The sequence below is a fragment of the Carcharodon carcharias genome, chromosome 31, assembly GCF_017639515.1.
Source record: "Carcharodon carcharias isolate sCarCar2 chromosome 31, sCarCar2.pri, whole genome shotgun sequence".
NCBI classification, from domain to species: Eukaryota; Metazoa; Chordata; class Chondrichthyes; order Lamniformes; family Lamnidae; genus Carcharodon; species Carcharodon carcharias.
The window spans coordinates 28671201-28694816 of record NC_054497.1 but is presented as its reverse complement, the minus strand read 5'-3'; the positions used below and the strand labels follow the sequence as shown (position 1 = coordinate 28694816).

Here is a 23616-nt window from a genome sequence, read left to right as displayed (position 1 = left end):
TAAGGGTAGAGTTGGGATCTGTACATGTGGGTGCATCATCCGGACACACGCGGTCTGCAGCCAGGCCAGGGGTTTCAAAAAACATGGTTCTTTCGCCACGCAGCTCTCTGGAGGGGGGGGCATGGCTGGCTGCAAAGGGTTTAGATGCACAGATTGATGGGGTGGCCTGCAGGAGATTGTTCATGGACATTCAGACTGTCGGGAGCAACTGATTCATCTTCATCAATGCAATCATTTTGGATGTTCAATCTAAATTAAAATAAAAAAAACCTTTGGCATATTTCGAATTTGCAGCAGTTGCATGTCCTGGATTTAAAGTACACAAGTTGTCCCAGTGTAAGAATAACCTCCCCTCACTGGTGATTGACGCCTTTAAAGTCATCTCGGTCCCCGGCTGTCGCAAACTGTCGTAAACCAGCAGCGCAGAGGATTTCCCCCTGCACCAGCCTGACCTCATGCCGTAAAAGCGGATTCGTGTCTCCGACCGTTTGCTGTAAAGTGGATTTGCCCATGAGGGGCCGCTGAACGAAAATATGCGAATTTGAACAAAAGGTTCGCGGCAGAAAAATAAATGGAAAAGCGGCGGTTCCGGTCACCGGCTCGGGCTCGGGCCTGGGGGCTCGGGGTTAGGGTTAGGGCCAGGGCCTGGGCCTGGGGGCCGGGGGGCTCGGTGTTAGGGCCTGGGGAGTGGGGTTAGGGTTAGGGCCTGGGGTCAAGGTTGGGTTCTGGGGTCGGGTTTGGAGGCCGGATGTTGGGGGTGGGGGGGGGGGGGTCAGATCCCCCCCCCCCCCAGGGGTGATTGCTGCCCCAGTGACTGGGGAAGTTTCTAGAATTCGTCAGTAATTTTGAGCTGATCAGAGTCAGTGAGAATCGGCGATGGGAAGTACCCCCCCCCCCCCACGATCCCCATCCCCCCTGATCCCCATCCCCATCCCCCCTGATCCCCATCCCCATCCCCCCGCGATCCTGATCCCCATCCCCATCCCCCCGCGATCCCCATCCCCCCTGATCCCCATCCCCATCCCCCCGCGATCCCCATCCCCCTGATCCCCATCCCCATCCCCCGCGATCCCCATCCCCCCTGATCCCCATCCCCATCCCCCCGCGATCCCCATCCCCCCTGATCCCCATTCCCCCCCGATCCCCATCCTCCCAAATCCCCATCCCGCCTGATCCCCATCCCCCCCCTGATCCCCATCCCCATCCCCCCGCGATCCCCATCCCCCCTGATCCCCATCCCCATCCCCCCGCGATCCCCATCCCCCCTGATCCCCATCCCCATCCCCCCGCGATCCCCATCCCCCCTGATCCCCATTCCCCCCGCGATCCCCATCCACCCGCGATCCCCATCCCCCCTGATCCCCATCCCCCCTGATCCCCATCCCCCCGCGATCCCCATCCCCCCTGATCCCCATTCCCCCCTGATCCCCATTCCCCCCGCGATCCCCATCCACCCGCGATCCCCATCCACCCGCGATCCCCATCCCTCCGATCCCCATTCTCCCAAATCCCCATCCCCCTTTATCCCCATTCCCCCCCCGCGATCCCCATCCCCCCGATCCCCATTCCCCCCGCGATCCCCATCCCCCCCGAGATCCCCATCCCCCCCGCGATCCCCATTCCCCCCCCGCGATCCCCATCCCCCCGATCCCCATCCCCCCTGATCCCCATTCCCCCAATCCCCATCCCCCCATGATCCCCATTCCCCCCGCGATCCCCATTCCCCCTGATCCCCATTCCCCCCGCGATCCCCATCCCCCCGATCCCCATCCCCCCCGCGATCCCCATCCCCCCCGCGATTCCCATCCCCCCGATCCCCATTCCCCCCGATCCCCACTCCCCCCGATCCCCATTCCCCCCCATGATCCCCATTACCCCCCGCGATCCCCATTCCCCCCGCGATCCCCATTCCCCCGCGATCCCCATTCCCCCCTGCGATCCCCATCACCCCGCGATCCCTATCCCTCCTGATCCCCATTCCCCCCTGTGATCCCTATTCCCCCCCGCGATCCCCATCCCCTCATCTTCTCTGATCCCCATTCCCCCCATCTTCTCTGATCCCCATTCCCCCCTGCGATCCCCATCCCCCCCTCGATCCCCATCCTCCCAAATCCCCATCTCCTCCCCATCCCCATCCCTCTCCTCACTGAGACCACCCATTTCCATCTCCGTAACTTCGCCCGACTTCACCCCGTCTCAGCTCATCCACTGCTGAAACCCTCATTCCTGCCTTAGTGACCTCCAGAATCGGCTATTCCAACACACTCCTGGCTGCTCCCACACTCTCCCCTCTGTAAACCTGAGGTCATCCAAAACTCTACTCAAGTCCTGATGAAGGGTCATACGGACTCGAAAGGTTAACTGTGCTCCTCTCCGCAGATGATGTCAGACCTGCTGAGTTTTTCCAGGTATTTTTGTTTTTGTTCTAGATTTCCACATCTGCAGTTTTTTGCTTTTATCTATTCAAGTCTTAACCTGCAGCAAGTCCCATTCCCCTATCACTCCTATGTTCACTGACTTACACTGGCTCCCAGACAAGCAACATCTTGACTTTAAAATTCTCATCCTTATTTTAAAATCCCTCCATGGCTTCACCCCCCCTCCCTATCTCTGTAACCTCCTCCAGCCCCACAACCCTCCAAGATCTCTGCGCCCCTCTGATTCTGGCCTCTTGAGCATCCCCGCTTTTAATCGCTCCATCATCAGTGGCCATGCCTTCAGCTGCCTGGGCCCCAAGCTCTGTAATTACCTCTCCGTCTCTCTCTCCTTCTTTAAGATACTCCTGAAAGTTTTTGGTCACCTGTTCTAACACCTTATGTGCCCCCCTCCCACCCCTGTCAAATTGGTAATTGCTCCTGTGAAGTGTCTTTGGACTTTTGCTATGTTAAAGGTGCTTTATAAATACAAGTATGGTCCTTTGCATCATGGGTTACATTGAGTCTGCCTGTTCCAGTAGTGCAGGTGCATGTAGAGAATTCCTGACCTTAGAAGAGTGAAAATTTATTTTTCTTGTGTAATAAGACTCCCTACCAGTACAAAAAAACCCTTCCTATCCTCAAAATCAGTTTCTTGAAAATTACTCTCTTTTCCCAAATAAAGAATTTTTTTTATTTTGTGGGATGTGGGCATCGCTGGCAAGGCCAGCACTTGTTGCCCATCCCTAATTGCCCTGGCTTGCTTGGCCACTTCAGTGTCAACCACATTGCTGTGGTTCTGGATTCAGATGTAGGCCAGAGCAGGAAAGGATGGCAGATTTCTTTCCCTAAAAGGGCATTGGTGAGCCAGATGGGTTTTCACAACAACTGATGAAGTTTTATGGTCACCATTACTGAGAGGCTAATTTTTAATTCCTGATTTATTAATTAAATGGTGGGATTTGAACCCATTTCTCTAGAGTATTAGCCTGGGTCTTAGGATTACTAGTCCAGTGACATGGCCACAACACCGCTGACTCCCTCGTCTTTCTTTCCAGTACGCTGATCCTGTCCTGCCAAACATGTTTGTTCTGGTGGAGATGGTGGACACGGTGCGGATCCCACCCTGGCTTTTTGAAAGGAGATTAAATGATGCCATTGCTGAAGAGCTGAACAAAAAACTGGCAAACAAGGTAAGAGTCGGAGCAACTGTTGCCAAAGTAATTTGCTTCATTTCATGCGTCATTTATATTACTGAATTGATTTGAAAAGGGAGTTGGATAAATAAACTTGAATGACTTTGATGAGGTAACAGAAGGTTGATCAAGTTAATGCAGTAGATGTATATATGTGTGTGATATATATATATATATATGACCTAGATTTGGATGCAGGGAGCGGCGTTATAAAGTTTGCAGATGGTACGAATGTAGTAGATAGGATTGAGGAGAATGGTAGGCTTCGGGATGATCTAGACCAGATGCTGAAGCATGAAGTTCAATGTGGATAAGTGTGAAATTAAGCACTTTGGGAGGCCTAATGGAAAGACAGCACCAATGCTATTAATGACACGAGACCTGGGTGTTCATGTACACGTCCCTAAAGAAGGCAGGAAGTTGATTAAAGCCAATGGATTTCTTGGGCTTATAAATAGAGAAATTGAATATAAAATCAAAAAGATTGTGCTGGTAGGACTTGATAAATCACTAAATAAGTTTCAGAGTATTGTGGCTAATTCTGGGCACCACATTAGGAAAGAAGTAAAGGCCTTTAGAAAGGGTACAGAGGAGGTTTATCACCCAGGATGTTACCAGGGATGAGGGACTTCAGTTCTGAGGAGAGGTTGGAAAGGTTCGGACTCTCTTGGGAACAGAGAAGGTTAGGAGGTGACTTAATCATGGTATCAAGATGATGAGAGGCCTGAATAGGAATTTTTTTTTTATCTATCTGTTCTCTGGCGAATGGGTTAATTGCTAGAGGTAACAGATTCCAAATCATTGGCAAAAGAGTGAGTGGTGCAATGAGAATTGTTTCTACTCAAGTGTTGTCAGGATGTGGAATGCTGGACCTGTAGAGGCGGTGGGAGTTGATCCCATAAATAATTTTAATAGGGAGCTGGCCAGGTACTTTGCATCTGAGGAACTTACAGGGTTACAGGAAAAAGAGCGGGAGTATGGGACTCAGCACAACTCTTTCAAAGAGCCGGCACAGACACAATGGGCCGAATGGCCTCCTTCTATGCTGTATCATTCGAAGTGGTACTGCATCGCGAAACTGTTCAAATACTCCAGCTGGCATTCCCAGGTGTTATCCCTAAGCCTGTTTCTTCTGCCTATCTGGTGAAAGGTTCATAACAGGCCAGTGAATGAAAAATATTTCCTGCTTGCTGGAGGGTCACAGACGAGTTCAATCTGTACAAGCTGGAGAAATGAGGGCAGGAAGGCAGGGGATTGAATATCATTTGCTTTGACCTGGTTTTGATGAGCTCATTGTAGAGGAGGGCTGGACAATAGGACAAAAGGTGATGGATAGAAACTTATCAATATTCAGATAGCTGCTCAAACTAAGGTTGGAAAATGGTTGGGGTTGGATTGAACCTCCAGGCAGGGAGGGGGAGATAGAGCTGCACATTCAATTGAGAATTTTTCCCCATTAAGTCTGATTGCTGACTGTGCCTGTCTTGTTTCTTTTCTCTGCAGGTTGTATTTAATGTCGGCCTCTGTATCTGCCTGTATGACATTACCAAGCTGGAAGATTCCTACATTTTCCCAGGGGATGGTGCCTCTCACACCAAAGGTTAGACATCTTCCAGTAAGGAATAACATTTCTGTTTAGTGGATCTCAACAAAGCAGTATTTCCATTTCCCTCCTTATTTCCATTTCCCTCCTATCAGGGCTAGAGGGCTGGGGCACAATGTCAAGTAGAATATGCTGCACAGAAATAGGCCATTGGCCCGACCAGTTTATGTTCCACGCGAGCCTCCTCCCATCCTTCCTCATCTAAATCTTATCAGTATGACCCTCTATTCCTTTCTCTCTCTCGTGAGCTTCTCCTTAAATGTATCTATGCTGTTTACCTCAACCAGTCCCTGTGGTAGCAAATTCTACATTCTAAGGTAATGTGAGAGCAACTGCCCTTGACATCAAGGCAGCATTTGACCGAGTGTGGTACCAAGGAGCCCAAGCAAAACTGGAGTTAATGGGAACCGGGGGGGAAAATCTCCACTGGTTGGAGTCATACCTAGCACAAAGGAAGATGGTTGTGATTGCTGGAGGTCAGTCATCTCAGCTCCAGGACATCACTGCAGGAGTTCCTCAGGGTGGTGTCCTCGGCCCAACCATCTTCAGCTGCTTCATCAATAACCTTCCTTCCATCATAAAGTCAGAAGTGGAGATGTTCGCTCATGATTGCACAATGTTCAGCACCATTTGCAGCGATTCAGATACTGAAGCAGTCCATGTCCAAATGCAGCAAGACCTGGACAATTTCCAGGCTTGGGCTGACAAGTGGCAAGTAACATTCGTGCCACAAAAGTGCCAGACAATGACCATCTCACACAGGAGAGAATCTAACCATCGCCCCTTGACTTTCAATGGCATTACCATCACTGAATCCCCCACTATCAACATCCTGGGGGTTAGCATTGACCAGAAGCTGAACTGGACTAGCCATATAAATACTGTTACTACAAGAGCAGGTCAGAGGCTAGGAATCTCATGGCAAGTAACTCACCTCCTGACTCCCCAAAGCCTGTCCAATGTCTGCAAGGCACAAATCATGAGTGTGATGGAATACTCTCCATTTGCCTGGATGAGTGCAGCTCCCACAACACTCAAGAATCTTGACACCATCCAGGACAAAGCAGCCCGCTTGATTAGCACCACATCCACAAACATTCACTCCCTCCACCACTGACGCACAATAGCAGCAGTGTGTACCGTCTACAAAATGCACTGCAGGGATTCATCAACGCTCCTTAGCACCTTCCAAACCCACAACCACTACCACCTAGAAGGACAAGGGCAGCAGATAGATGGGAACACAACCACTTGATAGACTTGGAAATATATCGCTGTTCTTTCACTGTCGCTGGGTCAAATTCCTGGAACTCCCTTCCTAACAGCACTGTGGGTGTACCTACACCACGTGGACTGCAGCAGTTCAAGAAGGCAGCTCACCACCACTTTCTCAAGGGATATTAGGGATGAGCAATAAATGCTGGCCCAGCCAATGATGCCCACATCCTGTGAATGAATAAAAAAAAACTCCTGAATTCTCAATTTCAGAATATTGTGGCTAATTCTGGGCACTACATTTTAGGAAAGATGTAAAGGTCTTTAGAAAGGGTACAGAGGAGGTTTGCTGCCCAGGATGTTACCAGGGATGAGGGACTTCAGTTCTGAGGAGAGGTTAGAAAAGTTCGGACTGTTCTCTTGGGAACAGAGAAGGCTAAGAGGTGACTTTATCATGGTTTCAAGATGATGAGAGGTTTTGATAGGAAATATTTTTTATCCGTCTGTTCTCTGTTGAGCGGGTGCCTGTTATATTGACCGCTACTTTTGCTCTTCCCTACACATTAGCACACTCTCCCTCTGAATATTTTATCAAAACATTTCATAATTTTATAGGCCTTTATTAGATCACCCCTCTTTCCAAGAGAAAAGAGACTCAGTCTATTCCTCCTTTCACCATAGATATGACCTCACAGTTTGGGTATTATCCTTTCAATTATTTTTTGTCTCCTTCTCCAGTGCCTCTACATCCTCCTTATAAATATGGCAGCTAGAATGAAATGGCGGTCTAACCACAGTCTGATATAAGTTTAGCATAATTTCCCTACTTTTCAGTCGTGTCCTTTAAAAATAAGCCCTAGGCCGGGATTTTCCGGCCCCTTTGTAGCGGAGATTCAGCGGCCCGGCCAAAAGTCCATTGACTTTCGACTGGACTGGACAATCCCAGCGGTGGGCAGGGTCGGAAAACCCCACCCATAGCGTTTGGTTTGCTTTGGTCTTGTTAACCTTCACCTTTACATTAGTAGTTAATGCATTTGTGTTCCCAGATTGGTTTGCCTCCCCACCCCAGTTCGATTGTTCTTTTCTAAGCAATATGTGACCTCCTCACTTTTACCAAATGTAATATCTCCTACTTAACTACGTTGAAATTAATTTGTAATTTATAGGCCTGTTCTGCAAGTTTATTAATGTCTTGTAATTTGTTGCAGTCCTCCTCAGTGTTAACTATTCCCCCATGATTTGGTGTCATCCACAAATTTAGAAATTGTGTTTTTGATTCCAATATCTAAATTGTTAACATAAATTATGAGCAACTATGGTCCAAGCACTGATTCTCGTGAGACCTCAAGTCCCACCTTCTACCACTCTCAAGTAGCTATTCTTTACTCCACCCTGCTTTCTGTCTTTCAGCCAGCCAGCTGTCCATTCTGCCACTTATCCCCTAGCTCCAAATCACATAAGAAATAGGACCTGGAGCAGACCATATGGCCTGTCGAGCCTGCTCCACCATTTGATATGATCATGGCTGATCTCAGGCTTTAACTCTATTTTCCTGTCTGCTCCCCATATCCCTTGATTCCCTGAGAGACCAAAAATCTGTCTACCTCAGCCTTTAATATATTCAATGATGGAGCATCCACATCCCTCTGGTGTGGAGAATTCCAAAGGTTCACAACCCTTTGAGTGAAGAAATTTCTCCTCATCTCAGTTCTAAATGATTGGCCCCTGATCCCGAGACTGTACCCCCCTGTTCTAGATTCCCCAGCCAGGAGAAACCACATCTCAGTATCTACCCTGTCAAGTCCCCTTGGAATATTGTATGTTTCAATGCAATGCGCACACACTCTGACCTTATTAGTCTATTATGTATCCTTATGTAATCTTATCAACAGCCATTTGGCAGTCTCTTGCTTCTGCCTATGGGTTACACGTGGGAACAGTTCAGGGACTTCCCTCCTTTATGTTGATGTCCAGTTGTACTCTCCCTCTTTTCACGTAATCTAATAAATGGTATAAAGGAATTCTTTCCATCCATTATATTGTTCTATGATTCACTGTGTGTGTTTGTCTTTCGTTCTCTTTCTCTCGTCTTTTTTTGCACAATAAGATTTGTTGGAAACTCATTGCCAAGCCTCTGCCACTGTCCTCTGCTTTCTCCCTCTTCCTCCATAGTTACATGATTCAGGTGCAGGTTCCTTGTATTGTAGAATTTGTGATGAGGGAATGCCTTCCCCCAGTCCCTCACCCTTTGGGATACCTGTATCAGCCTTATTCAGAGTTGTAGATTCAAGTCTTGCTCTTGGTTGGTGGTAGCTTTTTTTGGATGCAGTGTTAAACTGGGACCCCCTGTGTCTGTTCAACTGAATATGGAAGATCTCCAGCACCTTCAGGAGAGCAAGGGAGTTCTTCCAGTATTCCCTATTGGGACTCACTCTATAATACCACCAAGAACAGATTAACTGACATTTTTCTAATTTGCTGTTAGTGGGATCTTGCTGTGGACAATTTGGTGGCCATGTCTGTCTGCATGACAACACTGTACTGCAGATGTGCAAATGTGATTCATTGGTTGCAGTGTTTTGGGACAACCTGAAGATGTATAAATGCAGCTTCATTCTCCTTTAAGTGTTATATTTCCTCCTATCCCTGTTTTCCCACACAGTACATTTCCGATACGTGGTCTTTCGACCCTTTCTGGATGAGATTATAACTGGCAAAATCAAAGGCTGCAGTCAGGATGGAGTCCACGGTGAGTGACTAGTTATTTGAAGTTTTCAGTTGAAGTATTTTTTCCCTCCCTGGTTTTCTAGCTTCCACTCCTGGCTCTGATTGCTCATGTCTGGGTTGAGGCTTCTGGTTCCCCACCCAAGTTCACGAAGACTAGATGGTGTGTCAGTTGGCTCTTTGACAGAGGTGGGTATTACTGTGAGCATAATCCTTTACAGGCCTGAAGTCCATGACTCAAGCCTCGGTAACAATCAAGCAAAAACTGCAGCTCATTCCAATTGGTGCCTTGGTTGGTTATGGCCACTATTCTGTCTCTAATTCACTGAAACAGCTTTCGAGTCACGCAGCCCAGAAGAAGGCCATTTGGCCCATTAAGTCCATGCCAGCTCTCTGAAAGAGCTATTCAATTAGTCACCCTGCCAGACTCATTCCGCATAGCCCTGCAACAGTTTCCTTCTCATGTATTCCCGTTTGAAAGCGTTTATTGAATCAGCTTCCACCATCCCTTCAGGCAGCGCATTCCAGATCATCATAACTTGCTGTGTAAAAGCAATTCTCATTTCCCCGAGGCCTTTTTACAGAATAAAAAAATTGTTACAGCACAGAAGGAGGACAATTGGCCCGTGGTGTCTGCACCGGCTCTCCAAATGAGCATTAAGATAAAAGAAAATACTGCGGATGCTGGAAATCAAATAGGAAGAGAAAATGCTGGAAAAACTCAGCAGGTCCGACAGCATCTGTGGAGAGAGAAATAGAGTTAACGTTTTGTGAAACATTCCTTGTTCCAGTCCTACTCAGGCACCCCCTCACAACTTTGTTTTTCGGTACATTGACTATTTTGATGCTGCTTCATGCTCTCATCTGGACCTGGAAAAATTTATCAATTTTGTTTCCAATCTCCACCCCTCCAGCACCTTCACATGGTCCATCTCCGACATCCCTTACTTAACCTCTCTGTCACCATTTCTGGTGATAGGCTGTCCACCAATGTTCTTTACAAGCCACTGACTCCCACAGCTACCTCGACTACAGCTCCTCACACCCTGCTTCCTGTAAGGACTCCATCCCATTCTCTCAGTTCCTTCGCCTCTGTCGCATCTGTTCCATTTTCCAAAACAGCGCTTCTGACATGTCTTACTTCTTCCTTAACCGTGGTTTCCAACACACTGTGGTTGTCAGGGCCCTCAAATGTGTCCAACCCATCTCCCATGCCTCTGCCCTTGCACATTCCCCACCCTCTCAGAGCCATGATAGGGTCCCACCTTCCTTACTTTTCACCCCATCAGCCTCCCCATTCAAAAGATCATTCTCTGCCATTTCCGCCAACTCCAGCGTGATGCCACCACCAAACACACTTTCCCCTCACCCGCCACTCAGCATTCCATAGAGACCGTTCCCTCAGTGACACCCTGCTCCATCACCCCCAACACCTCATCCCTTCGCACGGCACCTTCCCTTGCAATCGCAGGAGGTGCAACACCTGCCCCTTTGCCTCCTCCCTCCTCACCGTTCAAGGGCCCCAACATTCCTTTCAGGTAAAGCAGCATTTCACTTGCACTTCCCTCGATTTAGTCTACTGCATTCGCTGCTCCCAATGCAGTCTCCTCTACATTGGAGAGACCAAACACAGACTGGGTGACAGCTTTGCGGAACACCTTCGGTCTGTCCTCAAGCATGACCCAGACCTTCCTGTCGCTTGTCATTTCAACATTCCACCGTGCTCTCATGTCCACATGTCTGTTCTTGGCCTGCTGTAATGTTCCAATGAAGCTCAACGCAAACTGGAGGAACAGCACCTCATCTTCCGACTAGGCACTTTACAGCCTTCCGGACTTAATATTGAATTCAACAACTTCAGACCATGAACCCTCTACTCTATCCTCACCCTTTTTTCATCCCCTTTTTAAAAAAAAATTTAATTTTTATTCATTTATTCATTGTTTTATCCCCTTTTTTATCTCCTTTTTATCCCTTTTTCCGCAACCACTGCCACCACCCCAACCCCAGAAGGGCCGTCTTACTTATTCCATGTTGTTCTTTCACAGGGCGCTGACCCTCGTTCTGCTATTAACACATTCTACTTTCTTACCTTTATCCTACTATCAGCACCTCCTTTAGCCCTTACCACTACCATTAACACCCCTTTTGTCTTTTTATCCGTGACACCTTTGTCAATCTCTCCTTCGCCCCCACCTATCGCTGGCCTTCCATCCAGCTTCACCTATTCCATTCCCCTTAAACAGTATAAATTTCATCACATTTCTAGTTCTCTTTAGCTCTAAAGAACAGACTTGAAACGTTAACTCTGTTTCTCTCTCCATGTTTGCTGTCAGACCTGCTGGGCAGAATTTTACTGCAGCTCAAGTCACTGTGGATTCTAATGTCTCGCCGCTTTTTACAGCCGAAACAGGGCCGTAAAATTCTGCCTGCTGAGTTTTTCCAGCATTTTCTGTTTTTACTCCAAATGAGAAATTCACTTCGTGCCGTTCCCCACCTTCTCCCCGTAACCCAACACATTCTTCCCTTTTGGATAATAATCTAATTCCTTTTGAATGTCTTGATTGAATTTGGCTCCGCCACACCCTCAGGCAGTGTGTTCCAGACCTTAACCACTCGCTGTGTAAAAAAGCTTCTCCTCATGTCTCCATTTCTTCTTTTGCAAATTACCTTAAATCTGTGCCCTCTCATTCCCACCAATGGGGACAGTTTTTCCCTATCCAGCCTGTCCAGACGCCTCATGATTTTGAATACCTCTATCAAATCTTCGCCCAATTTTCTTTAAGGAAAACAGTCCCAAGTTCTCTAAGCTATCTATGTAACAGAAGTTCCTCATCCCTGGAGCCATTCTCATGAATCTTTTCTGCTCTCTCTCCGGTGCATGCAGATCTTCCCTAATGTGCAGCACCCAGAACTGGACACAATGCTCCAGTTGAGGTTGAGTCAGTGTCTTATACAAGTTCAACATAACCTCCTTGCTCTTGTACTCTATGCCCCTATTAATTATCTTAAATCTCTGTCCTCTGGTTACTGGCCAGTAAAAACAGTTTCTCCCTATTAAAATCCCATAAAATTTTGAACAACTTCATTAAATCTCCTCTTAACCTTCTCTGTGCGAAGGAGAACAATCCCAGCTCCTCTAGCCTCCCTACATAGCTGATTCCCTCATCCTGGTAAATCCGCTCTGCACCCTCTCCAAACCATTAGCATTCTTTGTAAATCCTTTCTAAACACATTTTCAGAGCTCCACATTACATTTGAAGGTGAGACACTTGGAATTTGAATGCAGTTGGTAATTTCAGAGCAGCTGCTGCTGGCGGGTTGAAGAATGGGATCGGCAGATGTACTAACAGAGTCAGATCTGAGTATATAGACACCAAAAGGATGACATCCGAACCGAGAGGTTACATCTATCAGGAAAGAATGAACAGGCTGGGTCTCTTTTCTCCAGAAAAGACAAGATTGAGAAGTGACCTAATAGAGGTCTTTAAAATTTTGAAGGGGTTTCATAGGATAGATATAATGAAGACTTTTCAACCTGTGCCCAGTCCAAAGCTAAGGGCCATAAATATAATATGGGTTGGGTTACAGTTCACTCAGGCAGTCTGAGTTGCTGTGGTAACATGCACTTTTACATGTATTTTGTAGCTATGGATAGTGATGCTGGAGGCTCCATTGTTCTTTCCATCTCATGGCTGACCAGGAATCTCTCCTGCTCTTACTGCCTGCCATTGGCGTGTGTTGGAAGGATTTGCAGGTTGATTCTCAACCTGTTTGGCCACATTTATGAATGTGCCTTCCTTAGCCATGAAGTCCTGGGGTGGGACTTGAACCCGGAGCTTCAGGCTCAGAGGCTGGGATACTACCCACTGCACCATAGGACCTCCTACAAATATGAGATAGTGACTAATAAATCCAATAAGGAATTCAGGAGGGGTTCCTTTACCCAGAAAGTGGCTAGAATGTGGAGTATTCTGCCACATGGAATAGTTGAGGTGAATAGTAATAGGATAAAAGTGAAATGCTGGAGATCAGAAATAAAAACAAAATGCTGCACATACTCAGCAGGTCAGGCAGCATCTGTGGAGAGAGAAAGAATTTATGTTTCAAGTCCAATATGACTGGGATAGTAAAGGGGGTTAATTGAGGGAGAATGGTTTTTAGGTAGAAGATCAGCTGAGATCTAGCTGAATGGCAGAGCGGGCTTGAGGGGCCAAATGGCCTACTCCTATTTTCTGTGTTCCTATTGATGCATTTAAGGGGACGCTCACAAGATGAACATACAGGTAGGAAAGGAATAGAAGGATGTGCTGATAGGATGAGAAGAAGAGGGTATGGACATGGACCTATTAGGCTGAATGACCTGTCGAGGTTATAAATACTCTATAATATACAAATACATACGTATCTTTTCTGGTCGAAGACCAGCACCCTGCTGTCAGGCATTAACTCCCCTGTGGGTTTGCACCCACAGTCAAACAGCTTTCTGACCCTTGCTCCCCAGAATGTGCTGTCACTACTGTGAGCTCGTAGAGGGTGACCATGTTCCAGCAAGAGTCAGTGCTGTCAGGAAATGAGGAACAACTGGATATTCATCAGGGTTGGGGAGGCCCTTGGTTACGCAAATTTAATTAAAGGGACAGTAAAAGTGAGCAGTGTTGGAATTTCTGTTCCCTGAATTGATTGGTCTCAGTCAGACCAATGGGGAGGCCTTGGATTGTGAAGGAATGATTGGAGACTTTCCCTCCTGATTACTATCCAAGCACTTTTGCTGGAGTGGCTATGTGCATGATGGATGAGGACAAAGCCACCCTGACAGTGATAACCCCACTGTGGCTCAAACATAAAGAATGGCTGTTCAGGCGAGGCACCAGAGGAGGGACCAGCACCTGTGTAGCTGTCTGTACGCCTTTTGTCCCTTGATAGAGTCGCAGGGAAATGGAGCCTGGTTGAAAATGATGGAGGTTTTTTTTAGGTTGATAGAAGCAGTACGGTTAATGAGCAGGGATTTATTAGGAGTAAGGAATCATCTTTTGGAAGAAGTCAGCTCGGAGGGCTTCTCACTGCTGCTGTTACGTGGTTGTGTCAGTAAAACCCAGTGTGTGGGTATCTGTTTTTCCCTCACCTTGATACTTGACGTCAGATGTTGCCTGGGGGTGGTGGGGGATGTGGGGTCAGTTAATCCTAATGCAGAGACCATAGTCGTGCCAATCCAGGTGACCGCTTCAGCATCGTACTGGCAGAGCTGTGAGGTGGGCATCTGCTCCTCTGTTGTACTGCTTGATCAGGCATAGTGAGGGGAGGAAATATGTTTTTAATGCAGTGGTTTGACTCCATTGAGTTAATTTGACTCCATTGGCTGTTCATTCTGCAGCCTGTTTCTCTGAACAGCTTGTCAATGTGCATGTCTGAGAGATAAGAAGGCTGTCCTTCATAATTCAGCAATGTCAACAGTCTGGGTGTGTTAAAATAATGTATTTTTTGCTGCTTATGACTGGATAGGAGATGGCTGCATTTTGCTCATCCCAAGGAGGCATAAGTTTTTTTTATCGTCTTAATTAGTGGGGTTTGGATTGAAATCCAAGGAGGGAGTGGAGTGATTTAGGATCAGGGTCACCAGTCAATGAGTTTGGATTTGTTCAGTCCACTCGTTAGTGTGCTCAGGATTCCAGCATCCTGCACAAATTAGGGATTCTTATCTCTGGGAGTCACCAGAAACAGTTCGGAAATGAGAATGTGGGCCCCGTTGCATTTTTCAGTCCCTCCCCCGTCCTCCCTACTCCTGAAGGTTCTGAACCGTGCTGGAATTTCCTCTCAGCACCGTCACAATTAACCTTGCTTCACTCACACAATCAGCACTGTTCCAGCAGTGGGCAACGAGATAGTGATCAGGAGCTGGGGCCCTGGCTGATCAGTCTGCCTTCCTCCTTCCCCCCACCTTCTTCCCTTCCTCCTTCCCTCCCTCCCTCACTCCTGTGTGTTTCGTTTAATGCGCAGCTCCCACTGGTTAAAGTCAGCTAGTTCAGCACACATCCTGTGACCTTTCTAACCGATATGGCACAAACTGGGCTTGTTTTCTCTCAAGGATAGAAGATATCCTTGATCGTGTTGAGGGGTTTAAGATGATTAAAGGATTTGATAGAGTTGACAGAAAAGAAACTATTTCCTCTGGTAGGGGTGGGGAGTGCGGGTGCGCAGAGTTCAGAACAAGGGGGGAGAACCTTAAAATTCGAGCTAGGCTGTTCAAGGGTGATGTCAGGAAGCACTTCTTCACACATTTTGAGGTTGTTAAAAAGCACTGTTGAAATGCAAATTCTAAATATCTATCTATATCTGCCCCAGTGATGGTGTGTGGAAATCTGGAACTCTATCCCCCAAAAAAGCTGATAAGACTGGGGATCAACTGAAAATTTCTGAACTGAGATGAATAGATTTTTGTTAGCCGGGGGGGTTAAGTTTTATGGATTCAAGGATGTTGATGGGTTATGATACAGATCAGCCATGATCTAATTGATTGGTGTAACCGGCTGGATGGAGTGAATGGCTTCCTCCTGATTGTACAGCACACGACACCATTTACCTACCGAGGCATTGGAGGAGCTTCCACTTTCCAAAGTGATGGCTTGCAGAAGGGTTTCTAAAGACCTTACAGTGAGGAGGTCTGTTGGTGCTATGCTGTGGGGACACGTTCTCCTGAGCCCTGAGATCCCATCTGACAAGTTTCTTCAGTGTTGCTTCATTGGTTTATTTCAGTTGAATCCTACACTTGACATATTGAGGGCTGTTTACATTGGGGAATGAAACCATGATTGAAGTTCTTATCCCCACGTCACTATTGAACATTTTGAGGTCAGATGCAGAGGGTCTTGTGGTGCAGTGGGTAGTGTCCCTGTCCCTGAGGCAGAAGCTCTGGGTTTGAGTCCCGCTCCAAGACTTGATGGCCAAGGAAGGTGCATTCCTAACATGGCCAAATAGGTTGAGTATCAACCTGCAACTCCTTCCAACACATGCCAATGGCAGACGGTAAGAGTGGGAGCGATTCCTGGTCAGCCATGTGATGGAAAGAATGTTGGAGCTTCTACCATCACTATCCATAGCTCCAGACCACTTTGCATGGAAAAGTGCAGGTTGCCATAGCAACTCGGACTCCCTGAGTGAACTATAACTCCCCATCACTGGGGCAGATATAAATAGATATTTAGAATGTATTTCAATAGAGCCTTTTATCATCTCAAAATGTCCCAAAGCACCTTGGGTCCACCTTGGGAGGCGGTGGCATAGTGGTATTGTTCCTGGATTAGTAATCCAGAGGGCCAGGGTAATGCATCGGGTACTCGGATTTGAATCCCTGCACGTTCAATAAACATCTGGAATTAAAAGTCTCACGATGACCATGAAACCATTGTCGATTGTTGTAAAACCCATCTGGTTCACTAAAGCCCTTTAGGGAAGGAAATCTGCTGTCCTTACCTGGTCTGGCCTACATGTGACTCCAGACGCACACCAATGTGCTTGACTCTTAACTGCGCTCTGAAATGGCCTAGCAAGCCAGTTGTATCAAACCACTACAAAGTCTAAAAGAAATGAAACTGATTGGACCACTCGGCATCGACCTAGGTACCAGAAATGATGTCAATGTCAGCCCTGCAAAGTCCTCCTTACTAACAGCTGGGGGCTTGTGCCAAAATTTGGAGAGCTGTCTCACAGACTAGTCAAGCAACAGCCTGACATAGTCATCCTCATGGAATCGTACCTTACATATAATGTCTCAGATACCATCTGCAAGCCATCACCATCCCTGGGTATGTCCTGTCCCACCGGAAGGACAGACCAAGAGAGGCAGTGGCACAGTGGTATGCAGTTGGGAGGGAGTTGGCCTGGGGGCTCCTCAACATCGACTCCAGACCCTATGATGTCTCATGGCATCAAGTCAAACATGGGCAAGGAAACCTCCTGCTAATTATCATGTCCCTTGCACCCCCTCCCCCTCCTTCAGCTGATGAATCAGTACTCCTCCATGTTGAACACCACTTGGAGGAAACACTGAGGGTGGCAAGGGCACAGTATGTTCTCCGGGTGGTGGACTTCAATGTCTATTTGTTTCTAGATCTTGCTGCTTTATCCTGTTTGAATGTTGAATCTGGAGGTTTGGAAATGGTTTCCTTTGATGCTGTTGCCTGATTAATTGGGTGAATCCTAATCTGAGCACTAGATCTGTTCATACTGATAACGTGAAAAAGTAGAACCTGGGTTCAGCCTGGACAAGGGGCCCCCAAAGCTATATGGTACACATCAATGGGGCCCACAGAGACAAAGCTCCAGCAGAGCACCCCTGCCTGTATTTCCCATACCTTGTTGAATGGCATTGATGGCTTGTGGGTTGTTGAGTAGAATCATTACAGCACAGAGGAGGCCATTCGGGCTAAATCCACCATTCAGTAAAGGTTGTGTTTGTTGCCAGCACTTTGCGTGCGCAGTTACATTGTTTTATTCTGTGACATCATTTTGAGCAACGGAGTCAGCAGCGGCAGCCAGGAGCAGAGATGCTTATCAAACAGTTATTAAAGGCATTTTGCCATGACTTTTGAAAGATATTTTAAGCAAATACAGATGCTGTAAGAAAAACACCAGGCCAGACCCACTCTCCAAACCAGTCAAAAAAATACACATGTTGTGCTCAACAACGTTTACCCCACAGCTCTCCAAACAAGAGGAGGCCACCCAGAGGACAGAGTGGACTGTTGTCGCGGTCATCGATTCGGTGGTTTAGCCTCACAATCTCACTCTCGGCCTCAGTTAGTAACAACGTTCTCATTCACCAGGCGCCAAACTGCTCCAACCACACATGATTCATTCAGATCCACACCCACAGCTCTGATTGGCATGCAGACATCACCCCGCCCCCTCAAACTGACATATGACCTTACTATTGGTTGAAGTGGATTTCCAGCATGTCCAGTTGCCCACCCTCTCTGTGCTATCAGGTTCGGTTGTGTGACAGTCGCCCTCTGATGGATTTTTGCTGGCACTGTGTCTCCTGCCAATGACATCAATGGCTTTCCATGTGGACAAGTGCGCATGCATAGATGGGTATCAACAACTATCTTGCGTGGCCATCTTGCATTGACAGGAGATACTTCACTAAGATCATGGCTAATCTGACTGTGGCCTTTCTCTGCCTGCCCCCCCATAACCCTTGACTCTGTTGCCAATCAAAAATCTGTCTAACTCAGCCTTGAATACATTCAATGACCCAGCCTCCACTGCTCACTAGGGAAGAGAATTCCAAAGATTAACGACCCTCTGAAAGAAGGAATTCCTCCCCATCTTAAATGGGAGACCCCTTATTTTGAAACCGTGACCCCTGGCTCTAGATTGCCTCACGAAGGGGAACAATATTTCAACATTACCCTGTCAAGCTCCCTCAGAATCTTATGTTTTGATAACATCACCTCCCATTCTTCTAAATTCCAATGAATATTGGCCCAACCTGCTCAACCTTTCCTCATAAAACAAGCCCTTCATCCCAGGAATCAGCCTAGTGAACCTCCTTTGAACTGTTTCCAATGTAAGTATATCTTTCCTTAAGTAAAGAACACCAAAACTGTACACTTCTCCGGGTTTATTCTGCCCATACTGGCTCCAGTGTTGAATTACATCTGCTTTGTGCCATTGACTTAAACTCATGGAGACTACCTCAAGTTTCTTTCATCCTGATACTCGGCCAAGATTGTAGGGGGTTGGTTTTCGATTGTGTCACTGTGGGCTGGTTGTTAATCTGGGTCCCCCGCAGTGTTAGGCCGATGTCTAACCCATTAGAAATATCCTTTACTTCACTGCTGTTCCTTCTCTTTTCCTCACAGTGACCCTGGGATATTTTGATGACATCCTCATCCCTCCAGAATCCCTGCAGCAACCAGCCAAGTTGTATCCTTCAGTAATTGGTGACCATGGGAGATGGATCCTCCCTTGGGTGGGGATGTGAAGGCACGAGCCCCTGACCCTGGCAATGAACAAGGCCCCTGGGAATGAGAAGCTTGTTTGAACTCCTGTTCCAACTAGAATCTGGAGTGACTTTGGCTGAAAGACTTTTCCGCATGTAGAGAGGGGGTCCATAAATATAAGTTAGTCACTAATAAATCCAGTCAGGAATTCAGAAGAAACCTCTCGCCCCAGAGAGTGTGGAGCTCATTATTAGAGCGGTTGAGACAAATCACATAGATCCATTCCAGGGGAAGCTAGATAAACACATGAGGGAGTAAAGACTAGAAGGATCTGTTGACCGGGTCAGATGAAGAGGTGTGGGAGGAGACTCAACATGGACCACTTGGGCCAAATGACCTGTTTCTAAACTGTAAAGTTCTGTGTCAGTCTGGATGGTGCCACTTGCCCATTGAAACATGATTTGACAGTGTTGGCCAGGACTTCCTTGACTGGGCTGGCAGTGATGAGACGGAGCAGGTGTGGGTGTGGGAATACGAGACTGACGAGGGTACACACGACCTTTACATGGATGTCGGGGAGGAGGTCAGACTCCGAGTGGTGGACGAAACCTTTGTAGACACCTCCCCCACTGGGCCCAGCTCAGCTGACAACTCGAGCTCAACTGCCCCAGCAGAGGAGGCCCAGAGGAAGGAGTCTCCCTACACGCTGACGGTAAGACAGATCCACCTCTCTCAATTAGTGTAGGGGAGTCAGGACTGTCCTGGGATAGAAAAGAGAGGCTTGCATTTATATAGTGCCTTTCACAACTTCAGAATGTTCCAAAACGCTTGCAGCCAATGCAACCCTTAAAAACACTTTTTGAAATCTAGTCGCTGTTATAATGTGGGAACTGTATCAACCAATTTGCATACAGGAAGCTCCCACAAACAGCAAGGTGACTGGGCCACCTGTTTCTGGTGAGACTGTGGAATAAATATTGGCCAAGGCACTGGGAAGATCCCCTTTGAAATAGTGGCATGGGATCATTTACGTTCACCCGGGAGGGCAGATATTTCACCTGAAAGATGGCATTTCTGACACTGGTACTCACTCAGTATTGACTTGTCTGCAGAAGAGGTGCTTGAAGGAGACACTCCTTCAGGAGGAGCCTAGATGGTGCAGTGTTGACATACTGCCCTTAGTAAAGTGGATGGGGGAGGTGCAAGTGGTTGAGCCCTCCCTTGCTCAGTTCCCCATCTGGTTGGAGAGCGAGAGAATCGCATCGAACAGTTATGCTAGTTCATTGCCTGGTGCTTCCTGCTTCCTGGGTGTAGGGTGAGATTGGCAGTTGCTGGGAGAGAGAGAACTGTTGTCCTTGTGTGGAGAGTTTACTGTGTAAAAGATGGACAATACAAAAAGAACTACTTAAAGTAAAATCCAAGCATAGTCCTGCATCCAGTAGCGAAAATAAATTAGAGTATCATCACATCACATCATGGTGCTCCAATGTTGTGCCTGTTTCTCTGAGAATCATTAACTGCCAGTCTATATCTTATTTTCTCCCTCCATCTCTTGGTGTATTTCTTTGTATGTTTCATTGTCTCTCTTTCTCGCTCTCTGTCTTTCTCTTTCTCTCTCTCTGTGTCTCTCTCGCTTTGTCTCTCTCAGTCTCTGTCTCTTTATGTCTTGGTCTGTTTGTCTCTCTTTGTTTCCCTCTCTGTCTGTCTCCTTCTTTGTCTCTCTCTTGTCCTGTCCCTGCCTCTCTCTCCGTCTATCTCTCCATCTTTGTCTGTCTCTCTTTGTCTCTCTCTCTTTGTTTGTCTGTCTTTGTTTGTCTATCTTTGTCTCTCTGTCTCTCTCCCTTTGACTCTGTCTCTGTGTTTTTCTCTCTATCTCTGTCTTTTTGTCTCGCTCTATCTTTGTCCCTCTTTCTCTTTGTCTCTATCTGTGTGCGTGTCTTCACTCTCTTTGTGTGCCTGTCTGTCTCTCTCTGCACCACCCCTCCTTTACAATATTGTGTTGTGAGGGTGGGGTGTTTGCAGCTGAAACAAAATAAATAGGAAATGCCCACTTATCTCTTGGTCTATTTCTACATATGGTTCCAAATTCTTTGCAGGGCTCCATCAGTGAGCCGGGACTGGGGCTCCTGTCGTGGTGGACGAATGGTTAATGAGCAGGACTCAAGGCTGTCACTTTGAACGCAGCACGAACACAATAACTGCCTGCACGGAGCTGCAACTGAATCTGGCCTTGCTTAGCCAAGCGATTCCTGAAGGGTTCAGTCTTCTGAGACGAGGACAGACACTGGATGTTTAACGAGAGCAGGAAGCATCTGGCGAGCAAGATCCAGCTGCAACAGAGTGCATTTTACTAACTAGCAAATAAACATGATGAATGTTCAAAGAGTGGAAAGTGAAAATGACTTCCAATAAAGAATATGTATTTGCTTTGAGGCAGTGTTGACTACCTCACGATGAAGAGTAACGGTGTGTGCAGTACTAGCCTTGCACTTACTGACTTAATAACAGCCTATTTAAGCAGTAAATTAAACAAGTTTGATCAATGGATTTTGTTGTGATTTTTAAGCAGGGTCTTAGTTTATAACTCCTGTTCTGTCGTCATGCTGCTGACATTTTACAGGTGTCGGCCTGGCTTAGCTGGGAGAACCATCACTCGTAGATCTGAAGGTTGCAAATTCAAACCCAACTCCTGGCCTTCAGCACATGAATCCAGGACGGAAGTGCTGCACTGACAGACAAATCAGTCTTCAGATGTTACATTGCGCCAAGGCTCTGACTGAAATATCCTGAGATAATTTCTGACAAAGAGCGGAGAGATTTTCCAGTATCTCGTCCTGACCTGTGCTATCTAAACCGGATAAACTGAACATTCATCTCCTGGGTGTATTGGAGGATCTTGCTGTGCACAAAATGGCTGTCATATTTTGCTAGCCGCTGTGAAATGCTTAGTGACATGACAAATGAAGGCCTTTCTTACAGGCCTCAAATGGCTGGGCAATTGGAGTTTGAAGGGGTTTCAGTTCTTCCTTCCATTGTTCCTGTTCTCTTCTGTTAAAGAATTGGTGCATTTAGTGAGGAAGTTCCTGTGAGACCAGAGCCATGCCTGGGGTTGGAATGTTTCTGCCTTGGTCACTTGCTAAGTTAAGTTGGTATATGCAGCACCAGGTGCAATACTAATCCCTACAGAGCAAGACGATCTGATCCCTGCTGGGTTCTCATCTCAGTGAGGATGTGGTAGTATTGGCAAAGTCTACCTGTCTGTACTGTCCATTAATGTTCCTGTTAGCATTCCCCATTATGAATTCCTGTGAACAGTATCATCCCAAGATCCTGGAACTCCACATCCATCAACGTGTGGGAGCCCCCTCCCATGTTCCAGATACCTGCAACAGTTTAAGAATGCTCAATACACCTTCTCGGGGACATGGGCAATAAATGCCAGTGATACCCACATGTTGAGAACAGAAACTGTCTATGTGAACCAGTCATGTTGGAATGACCTTCCGCCCTTGAGTGTCACTGTGGTTCCCCACTCCCCACCCTGACATTTCTTCCAATGGTTATGTGGGTAAAGATACTGATTTTTTTTATTCATTCACAGGATGTGGGCTTTTCTGGCTGGGCCAGCATTTATTGCTCATCCCTAGTTGCCCTTGAGAAGGTGGTGGTGAGCTGCCTTCTTGAGCCGCAGCAGTCCATGTGGTGTAGCTACACCCACTGTGCTGTTAAGGAGGGAGTTCCAGGATTTTGACCCAGTGACAGTGAAAGAACGTTGATATTTTTCCAAGTCAGGATGGTGAGTGGCTTGGAGGGGAACTTCCAAGTGGTGGTGTTCCCATGTGTCTGCTGCCTGTGTCCTTCTAGATGGTAGTGGTCCTGAGTTTGGAAGGTGCTGTTGAAGGAGCCTTGGTGAGTTACTGCAATGCATCTTGTAGATGTTACACACTGCTGCCACTGTGCGTTGGTGTGGTACTTGAAGCACACAGACCAGACCTAATGCAAGGGGTGCTACAGTTTAGTTCAGTGGCTTTGGGTTAAGGAGGGGTAATGCCAGTTGGGACCCTTGCTTTTGTCCACCCACCAGGAATCCTTGCTTAACTATGCAGGTGAAGGTCAGATAAGACAGGATGGAAGTCAGCTGTTGTTAACTGCTCCTACCCTCACTCGCCTAACTAATACTATCACTCAGATGAGGTATCGGGGTCAATCCTCCTTCATGGATTGGGTATATTGCAACCTAAGGATGGTTCGGAAGAGGAATGTGTGTGTGTGTGTCTGAATCACAAATATAGTGATGAAGATTATCCTCTAATATCCCACTCTCTTTTGCACCTCTCATATCCTTTACTATTCTACCCAATCTAATGCTACTCTTCTAAACTTTCCATTCCTCTGATTCTGACCTAGTGCCTACCCCTCCCACCTCTGCACCTTAGGCCACCTGGGTTCCCTGCAATTCTCTCCCTAAACCCCTCTTTGTCTCCACTTTCCCCCTGCCCCCCTCCCTCCTGCACCACCAT

At 47.2% G+C, this 23616-nt stretch overlaps 1 protein-coding gene across 2 annotated transcripts; it reads left to right on the top strand.

Annotated features, from left to right (window-relative positions):
* The first annotated feature begins 415 nt into the window (after positions 1-415).
* Positions 416-21641, top strand: polr3h (polymerase (RNA) III (DNA directed) polypeptide H). Of its 2 annotated transcripts, none has more exons than XM_041177454.1 (7): positions 416-552; positions 3473-3607; positions 5114-5210; positions 9091-9177; positions 19016-19079; positions 19598-19808; positions 21193-21641. In XM_041177454.1, exons 2-7 carry the CDS (start codon positions 3497-3499, stop codon positions 21244-21246), a joined length of 624 nt encoding a protein of 207 aa, XP_041033388.1. In that variant the 5' UTR covers positions 416-552; positions 3473-3496; the 3' UTR covers positions 21247-21641. The 2 variants fall into 2 exon arrangements, with proteins under 2 accessions (XP_041033388.1, XP_041033387.1); XM_041177453.1 differs by lacking the exon at positions 416-552 and adding an exon at positions 2113-2408.
* The last annotated feature ends 1975 nt before the right edge of the window (positions 21642-23616 follow it).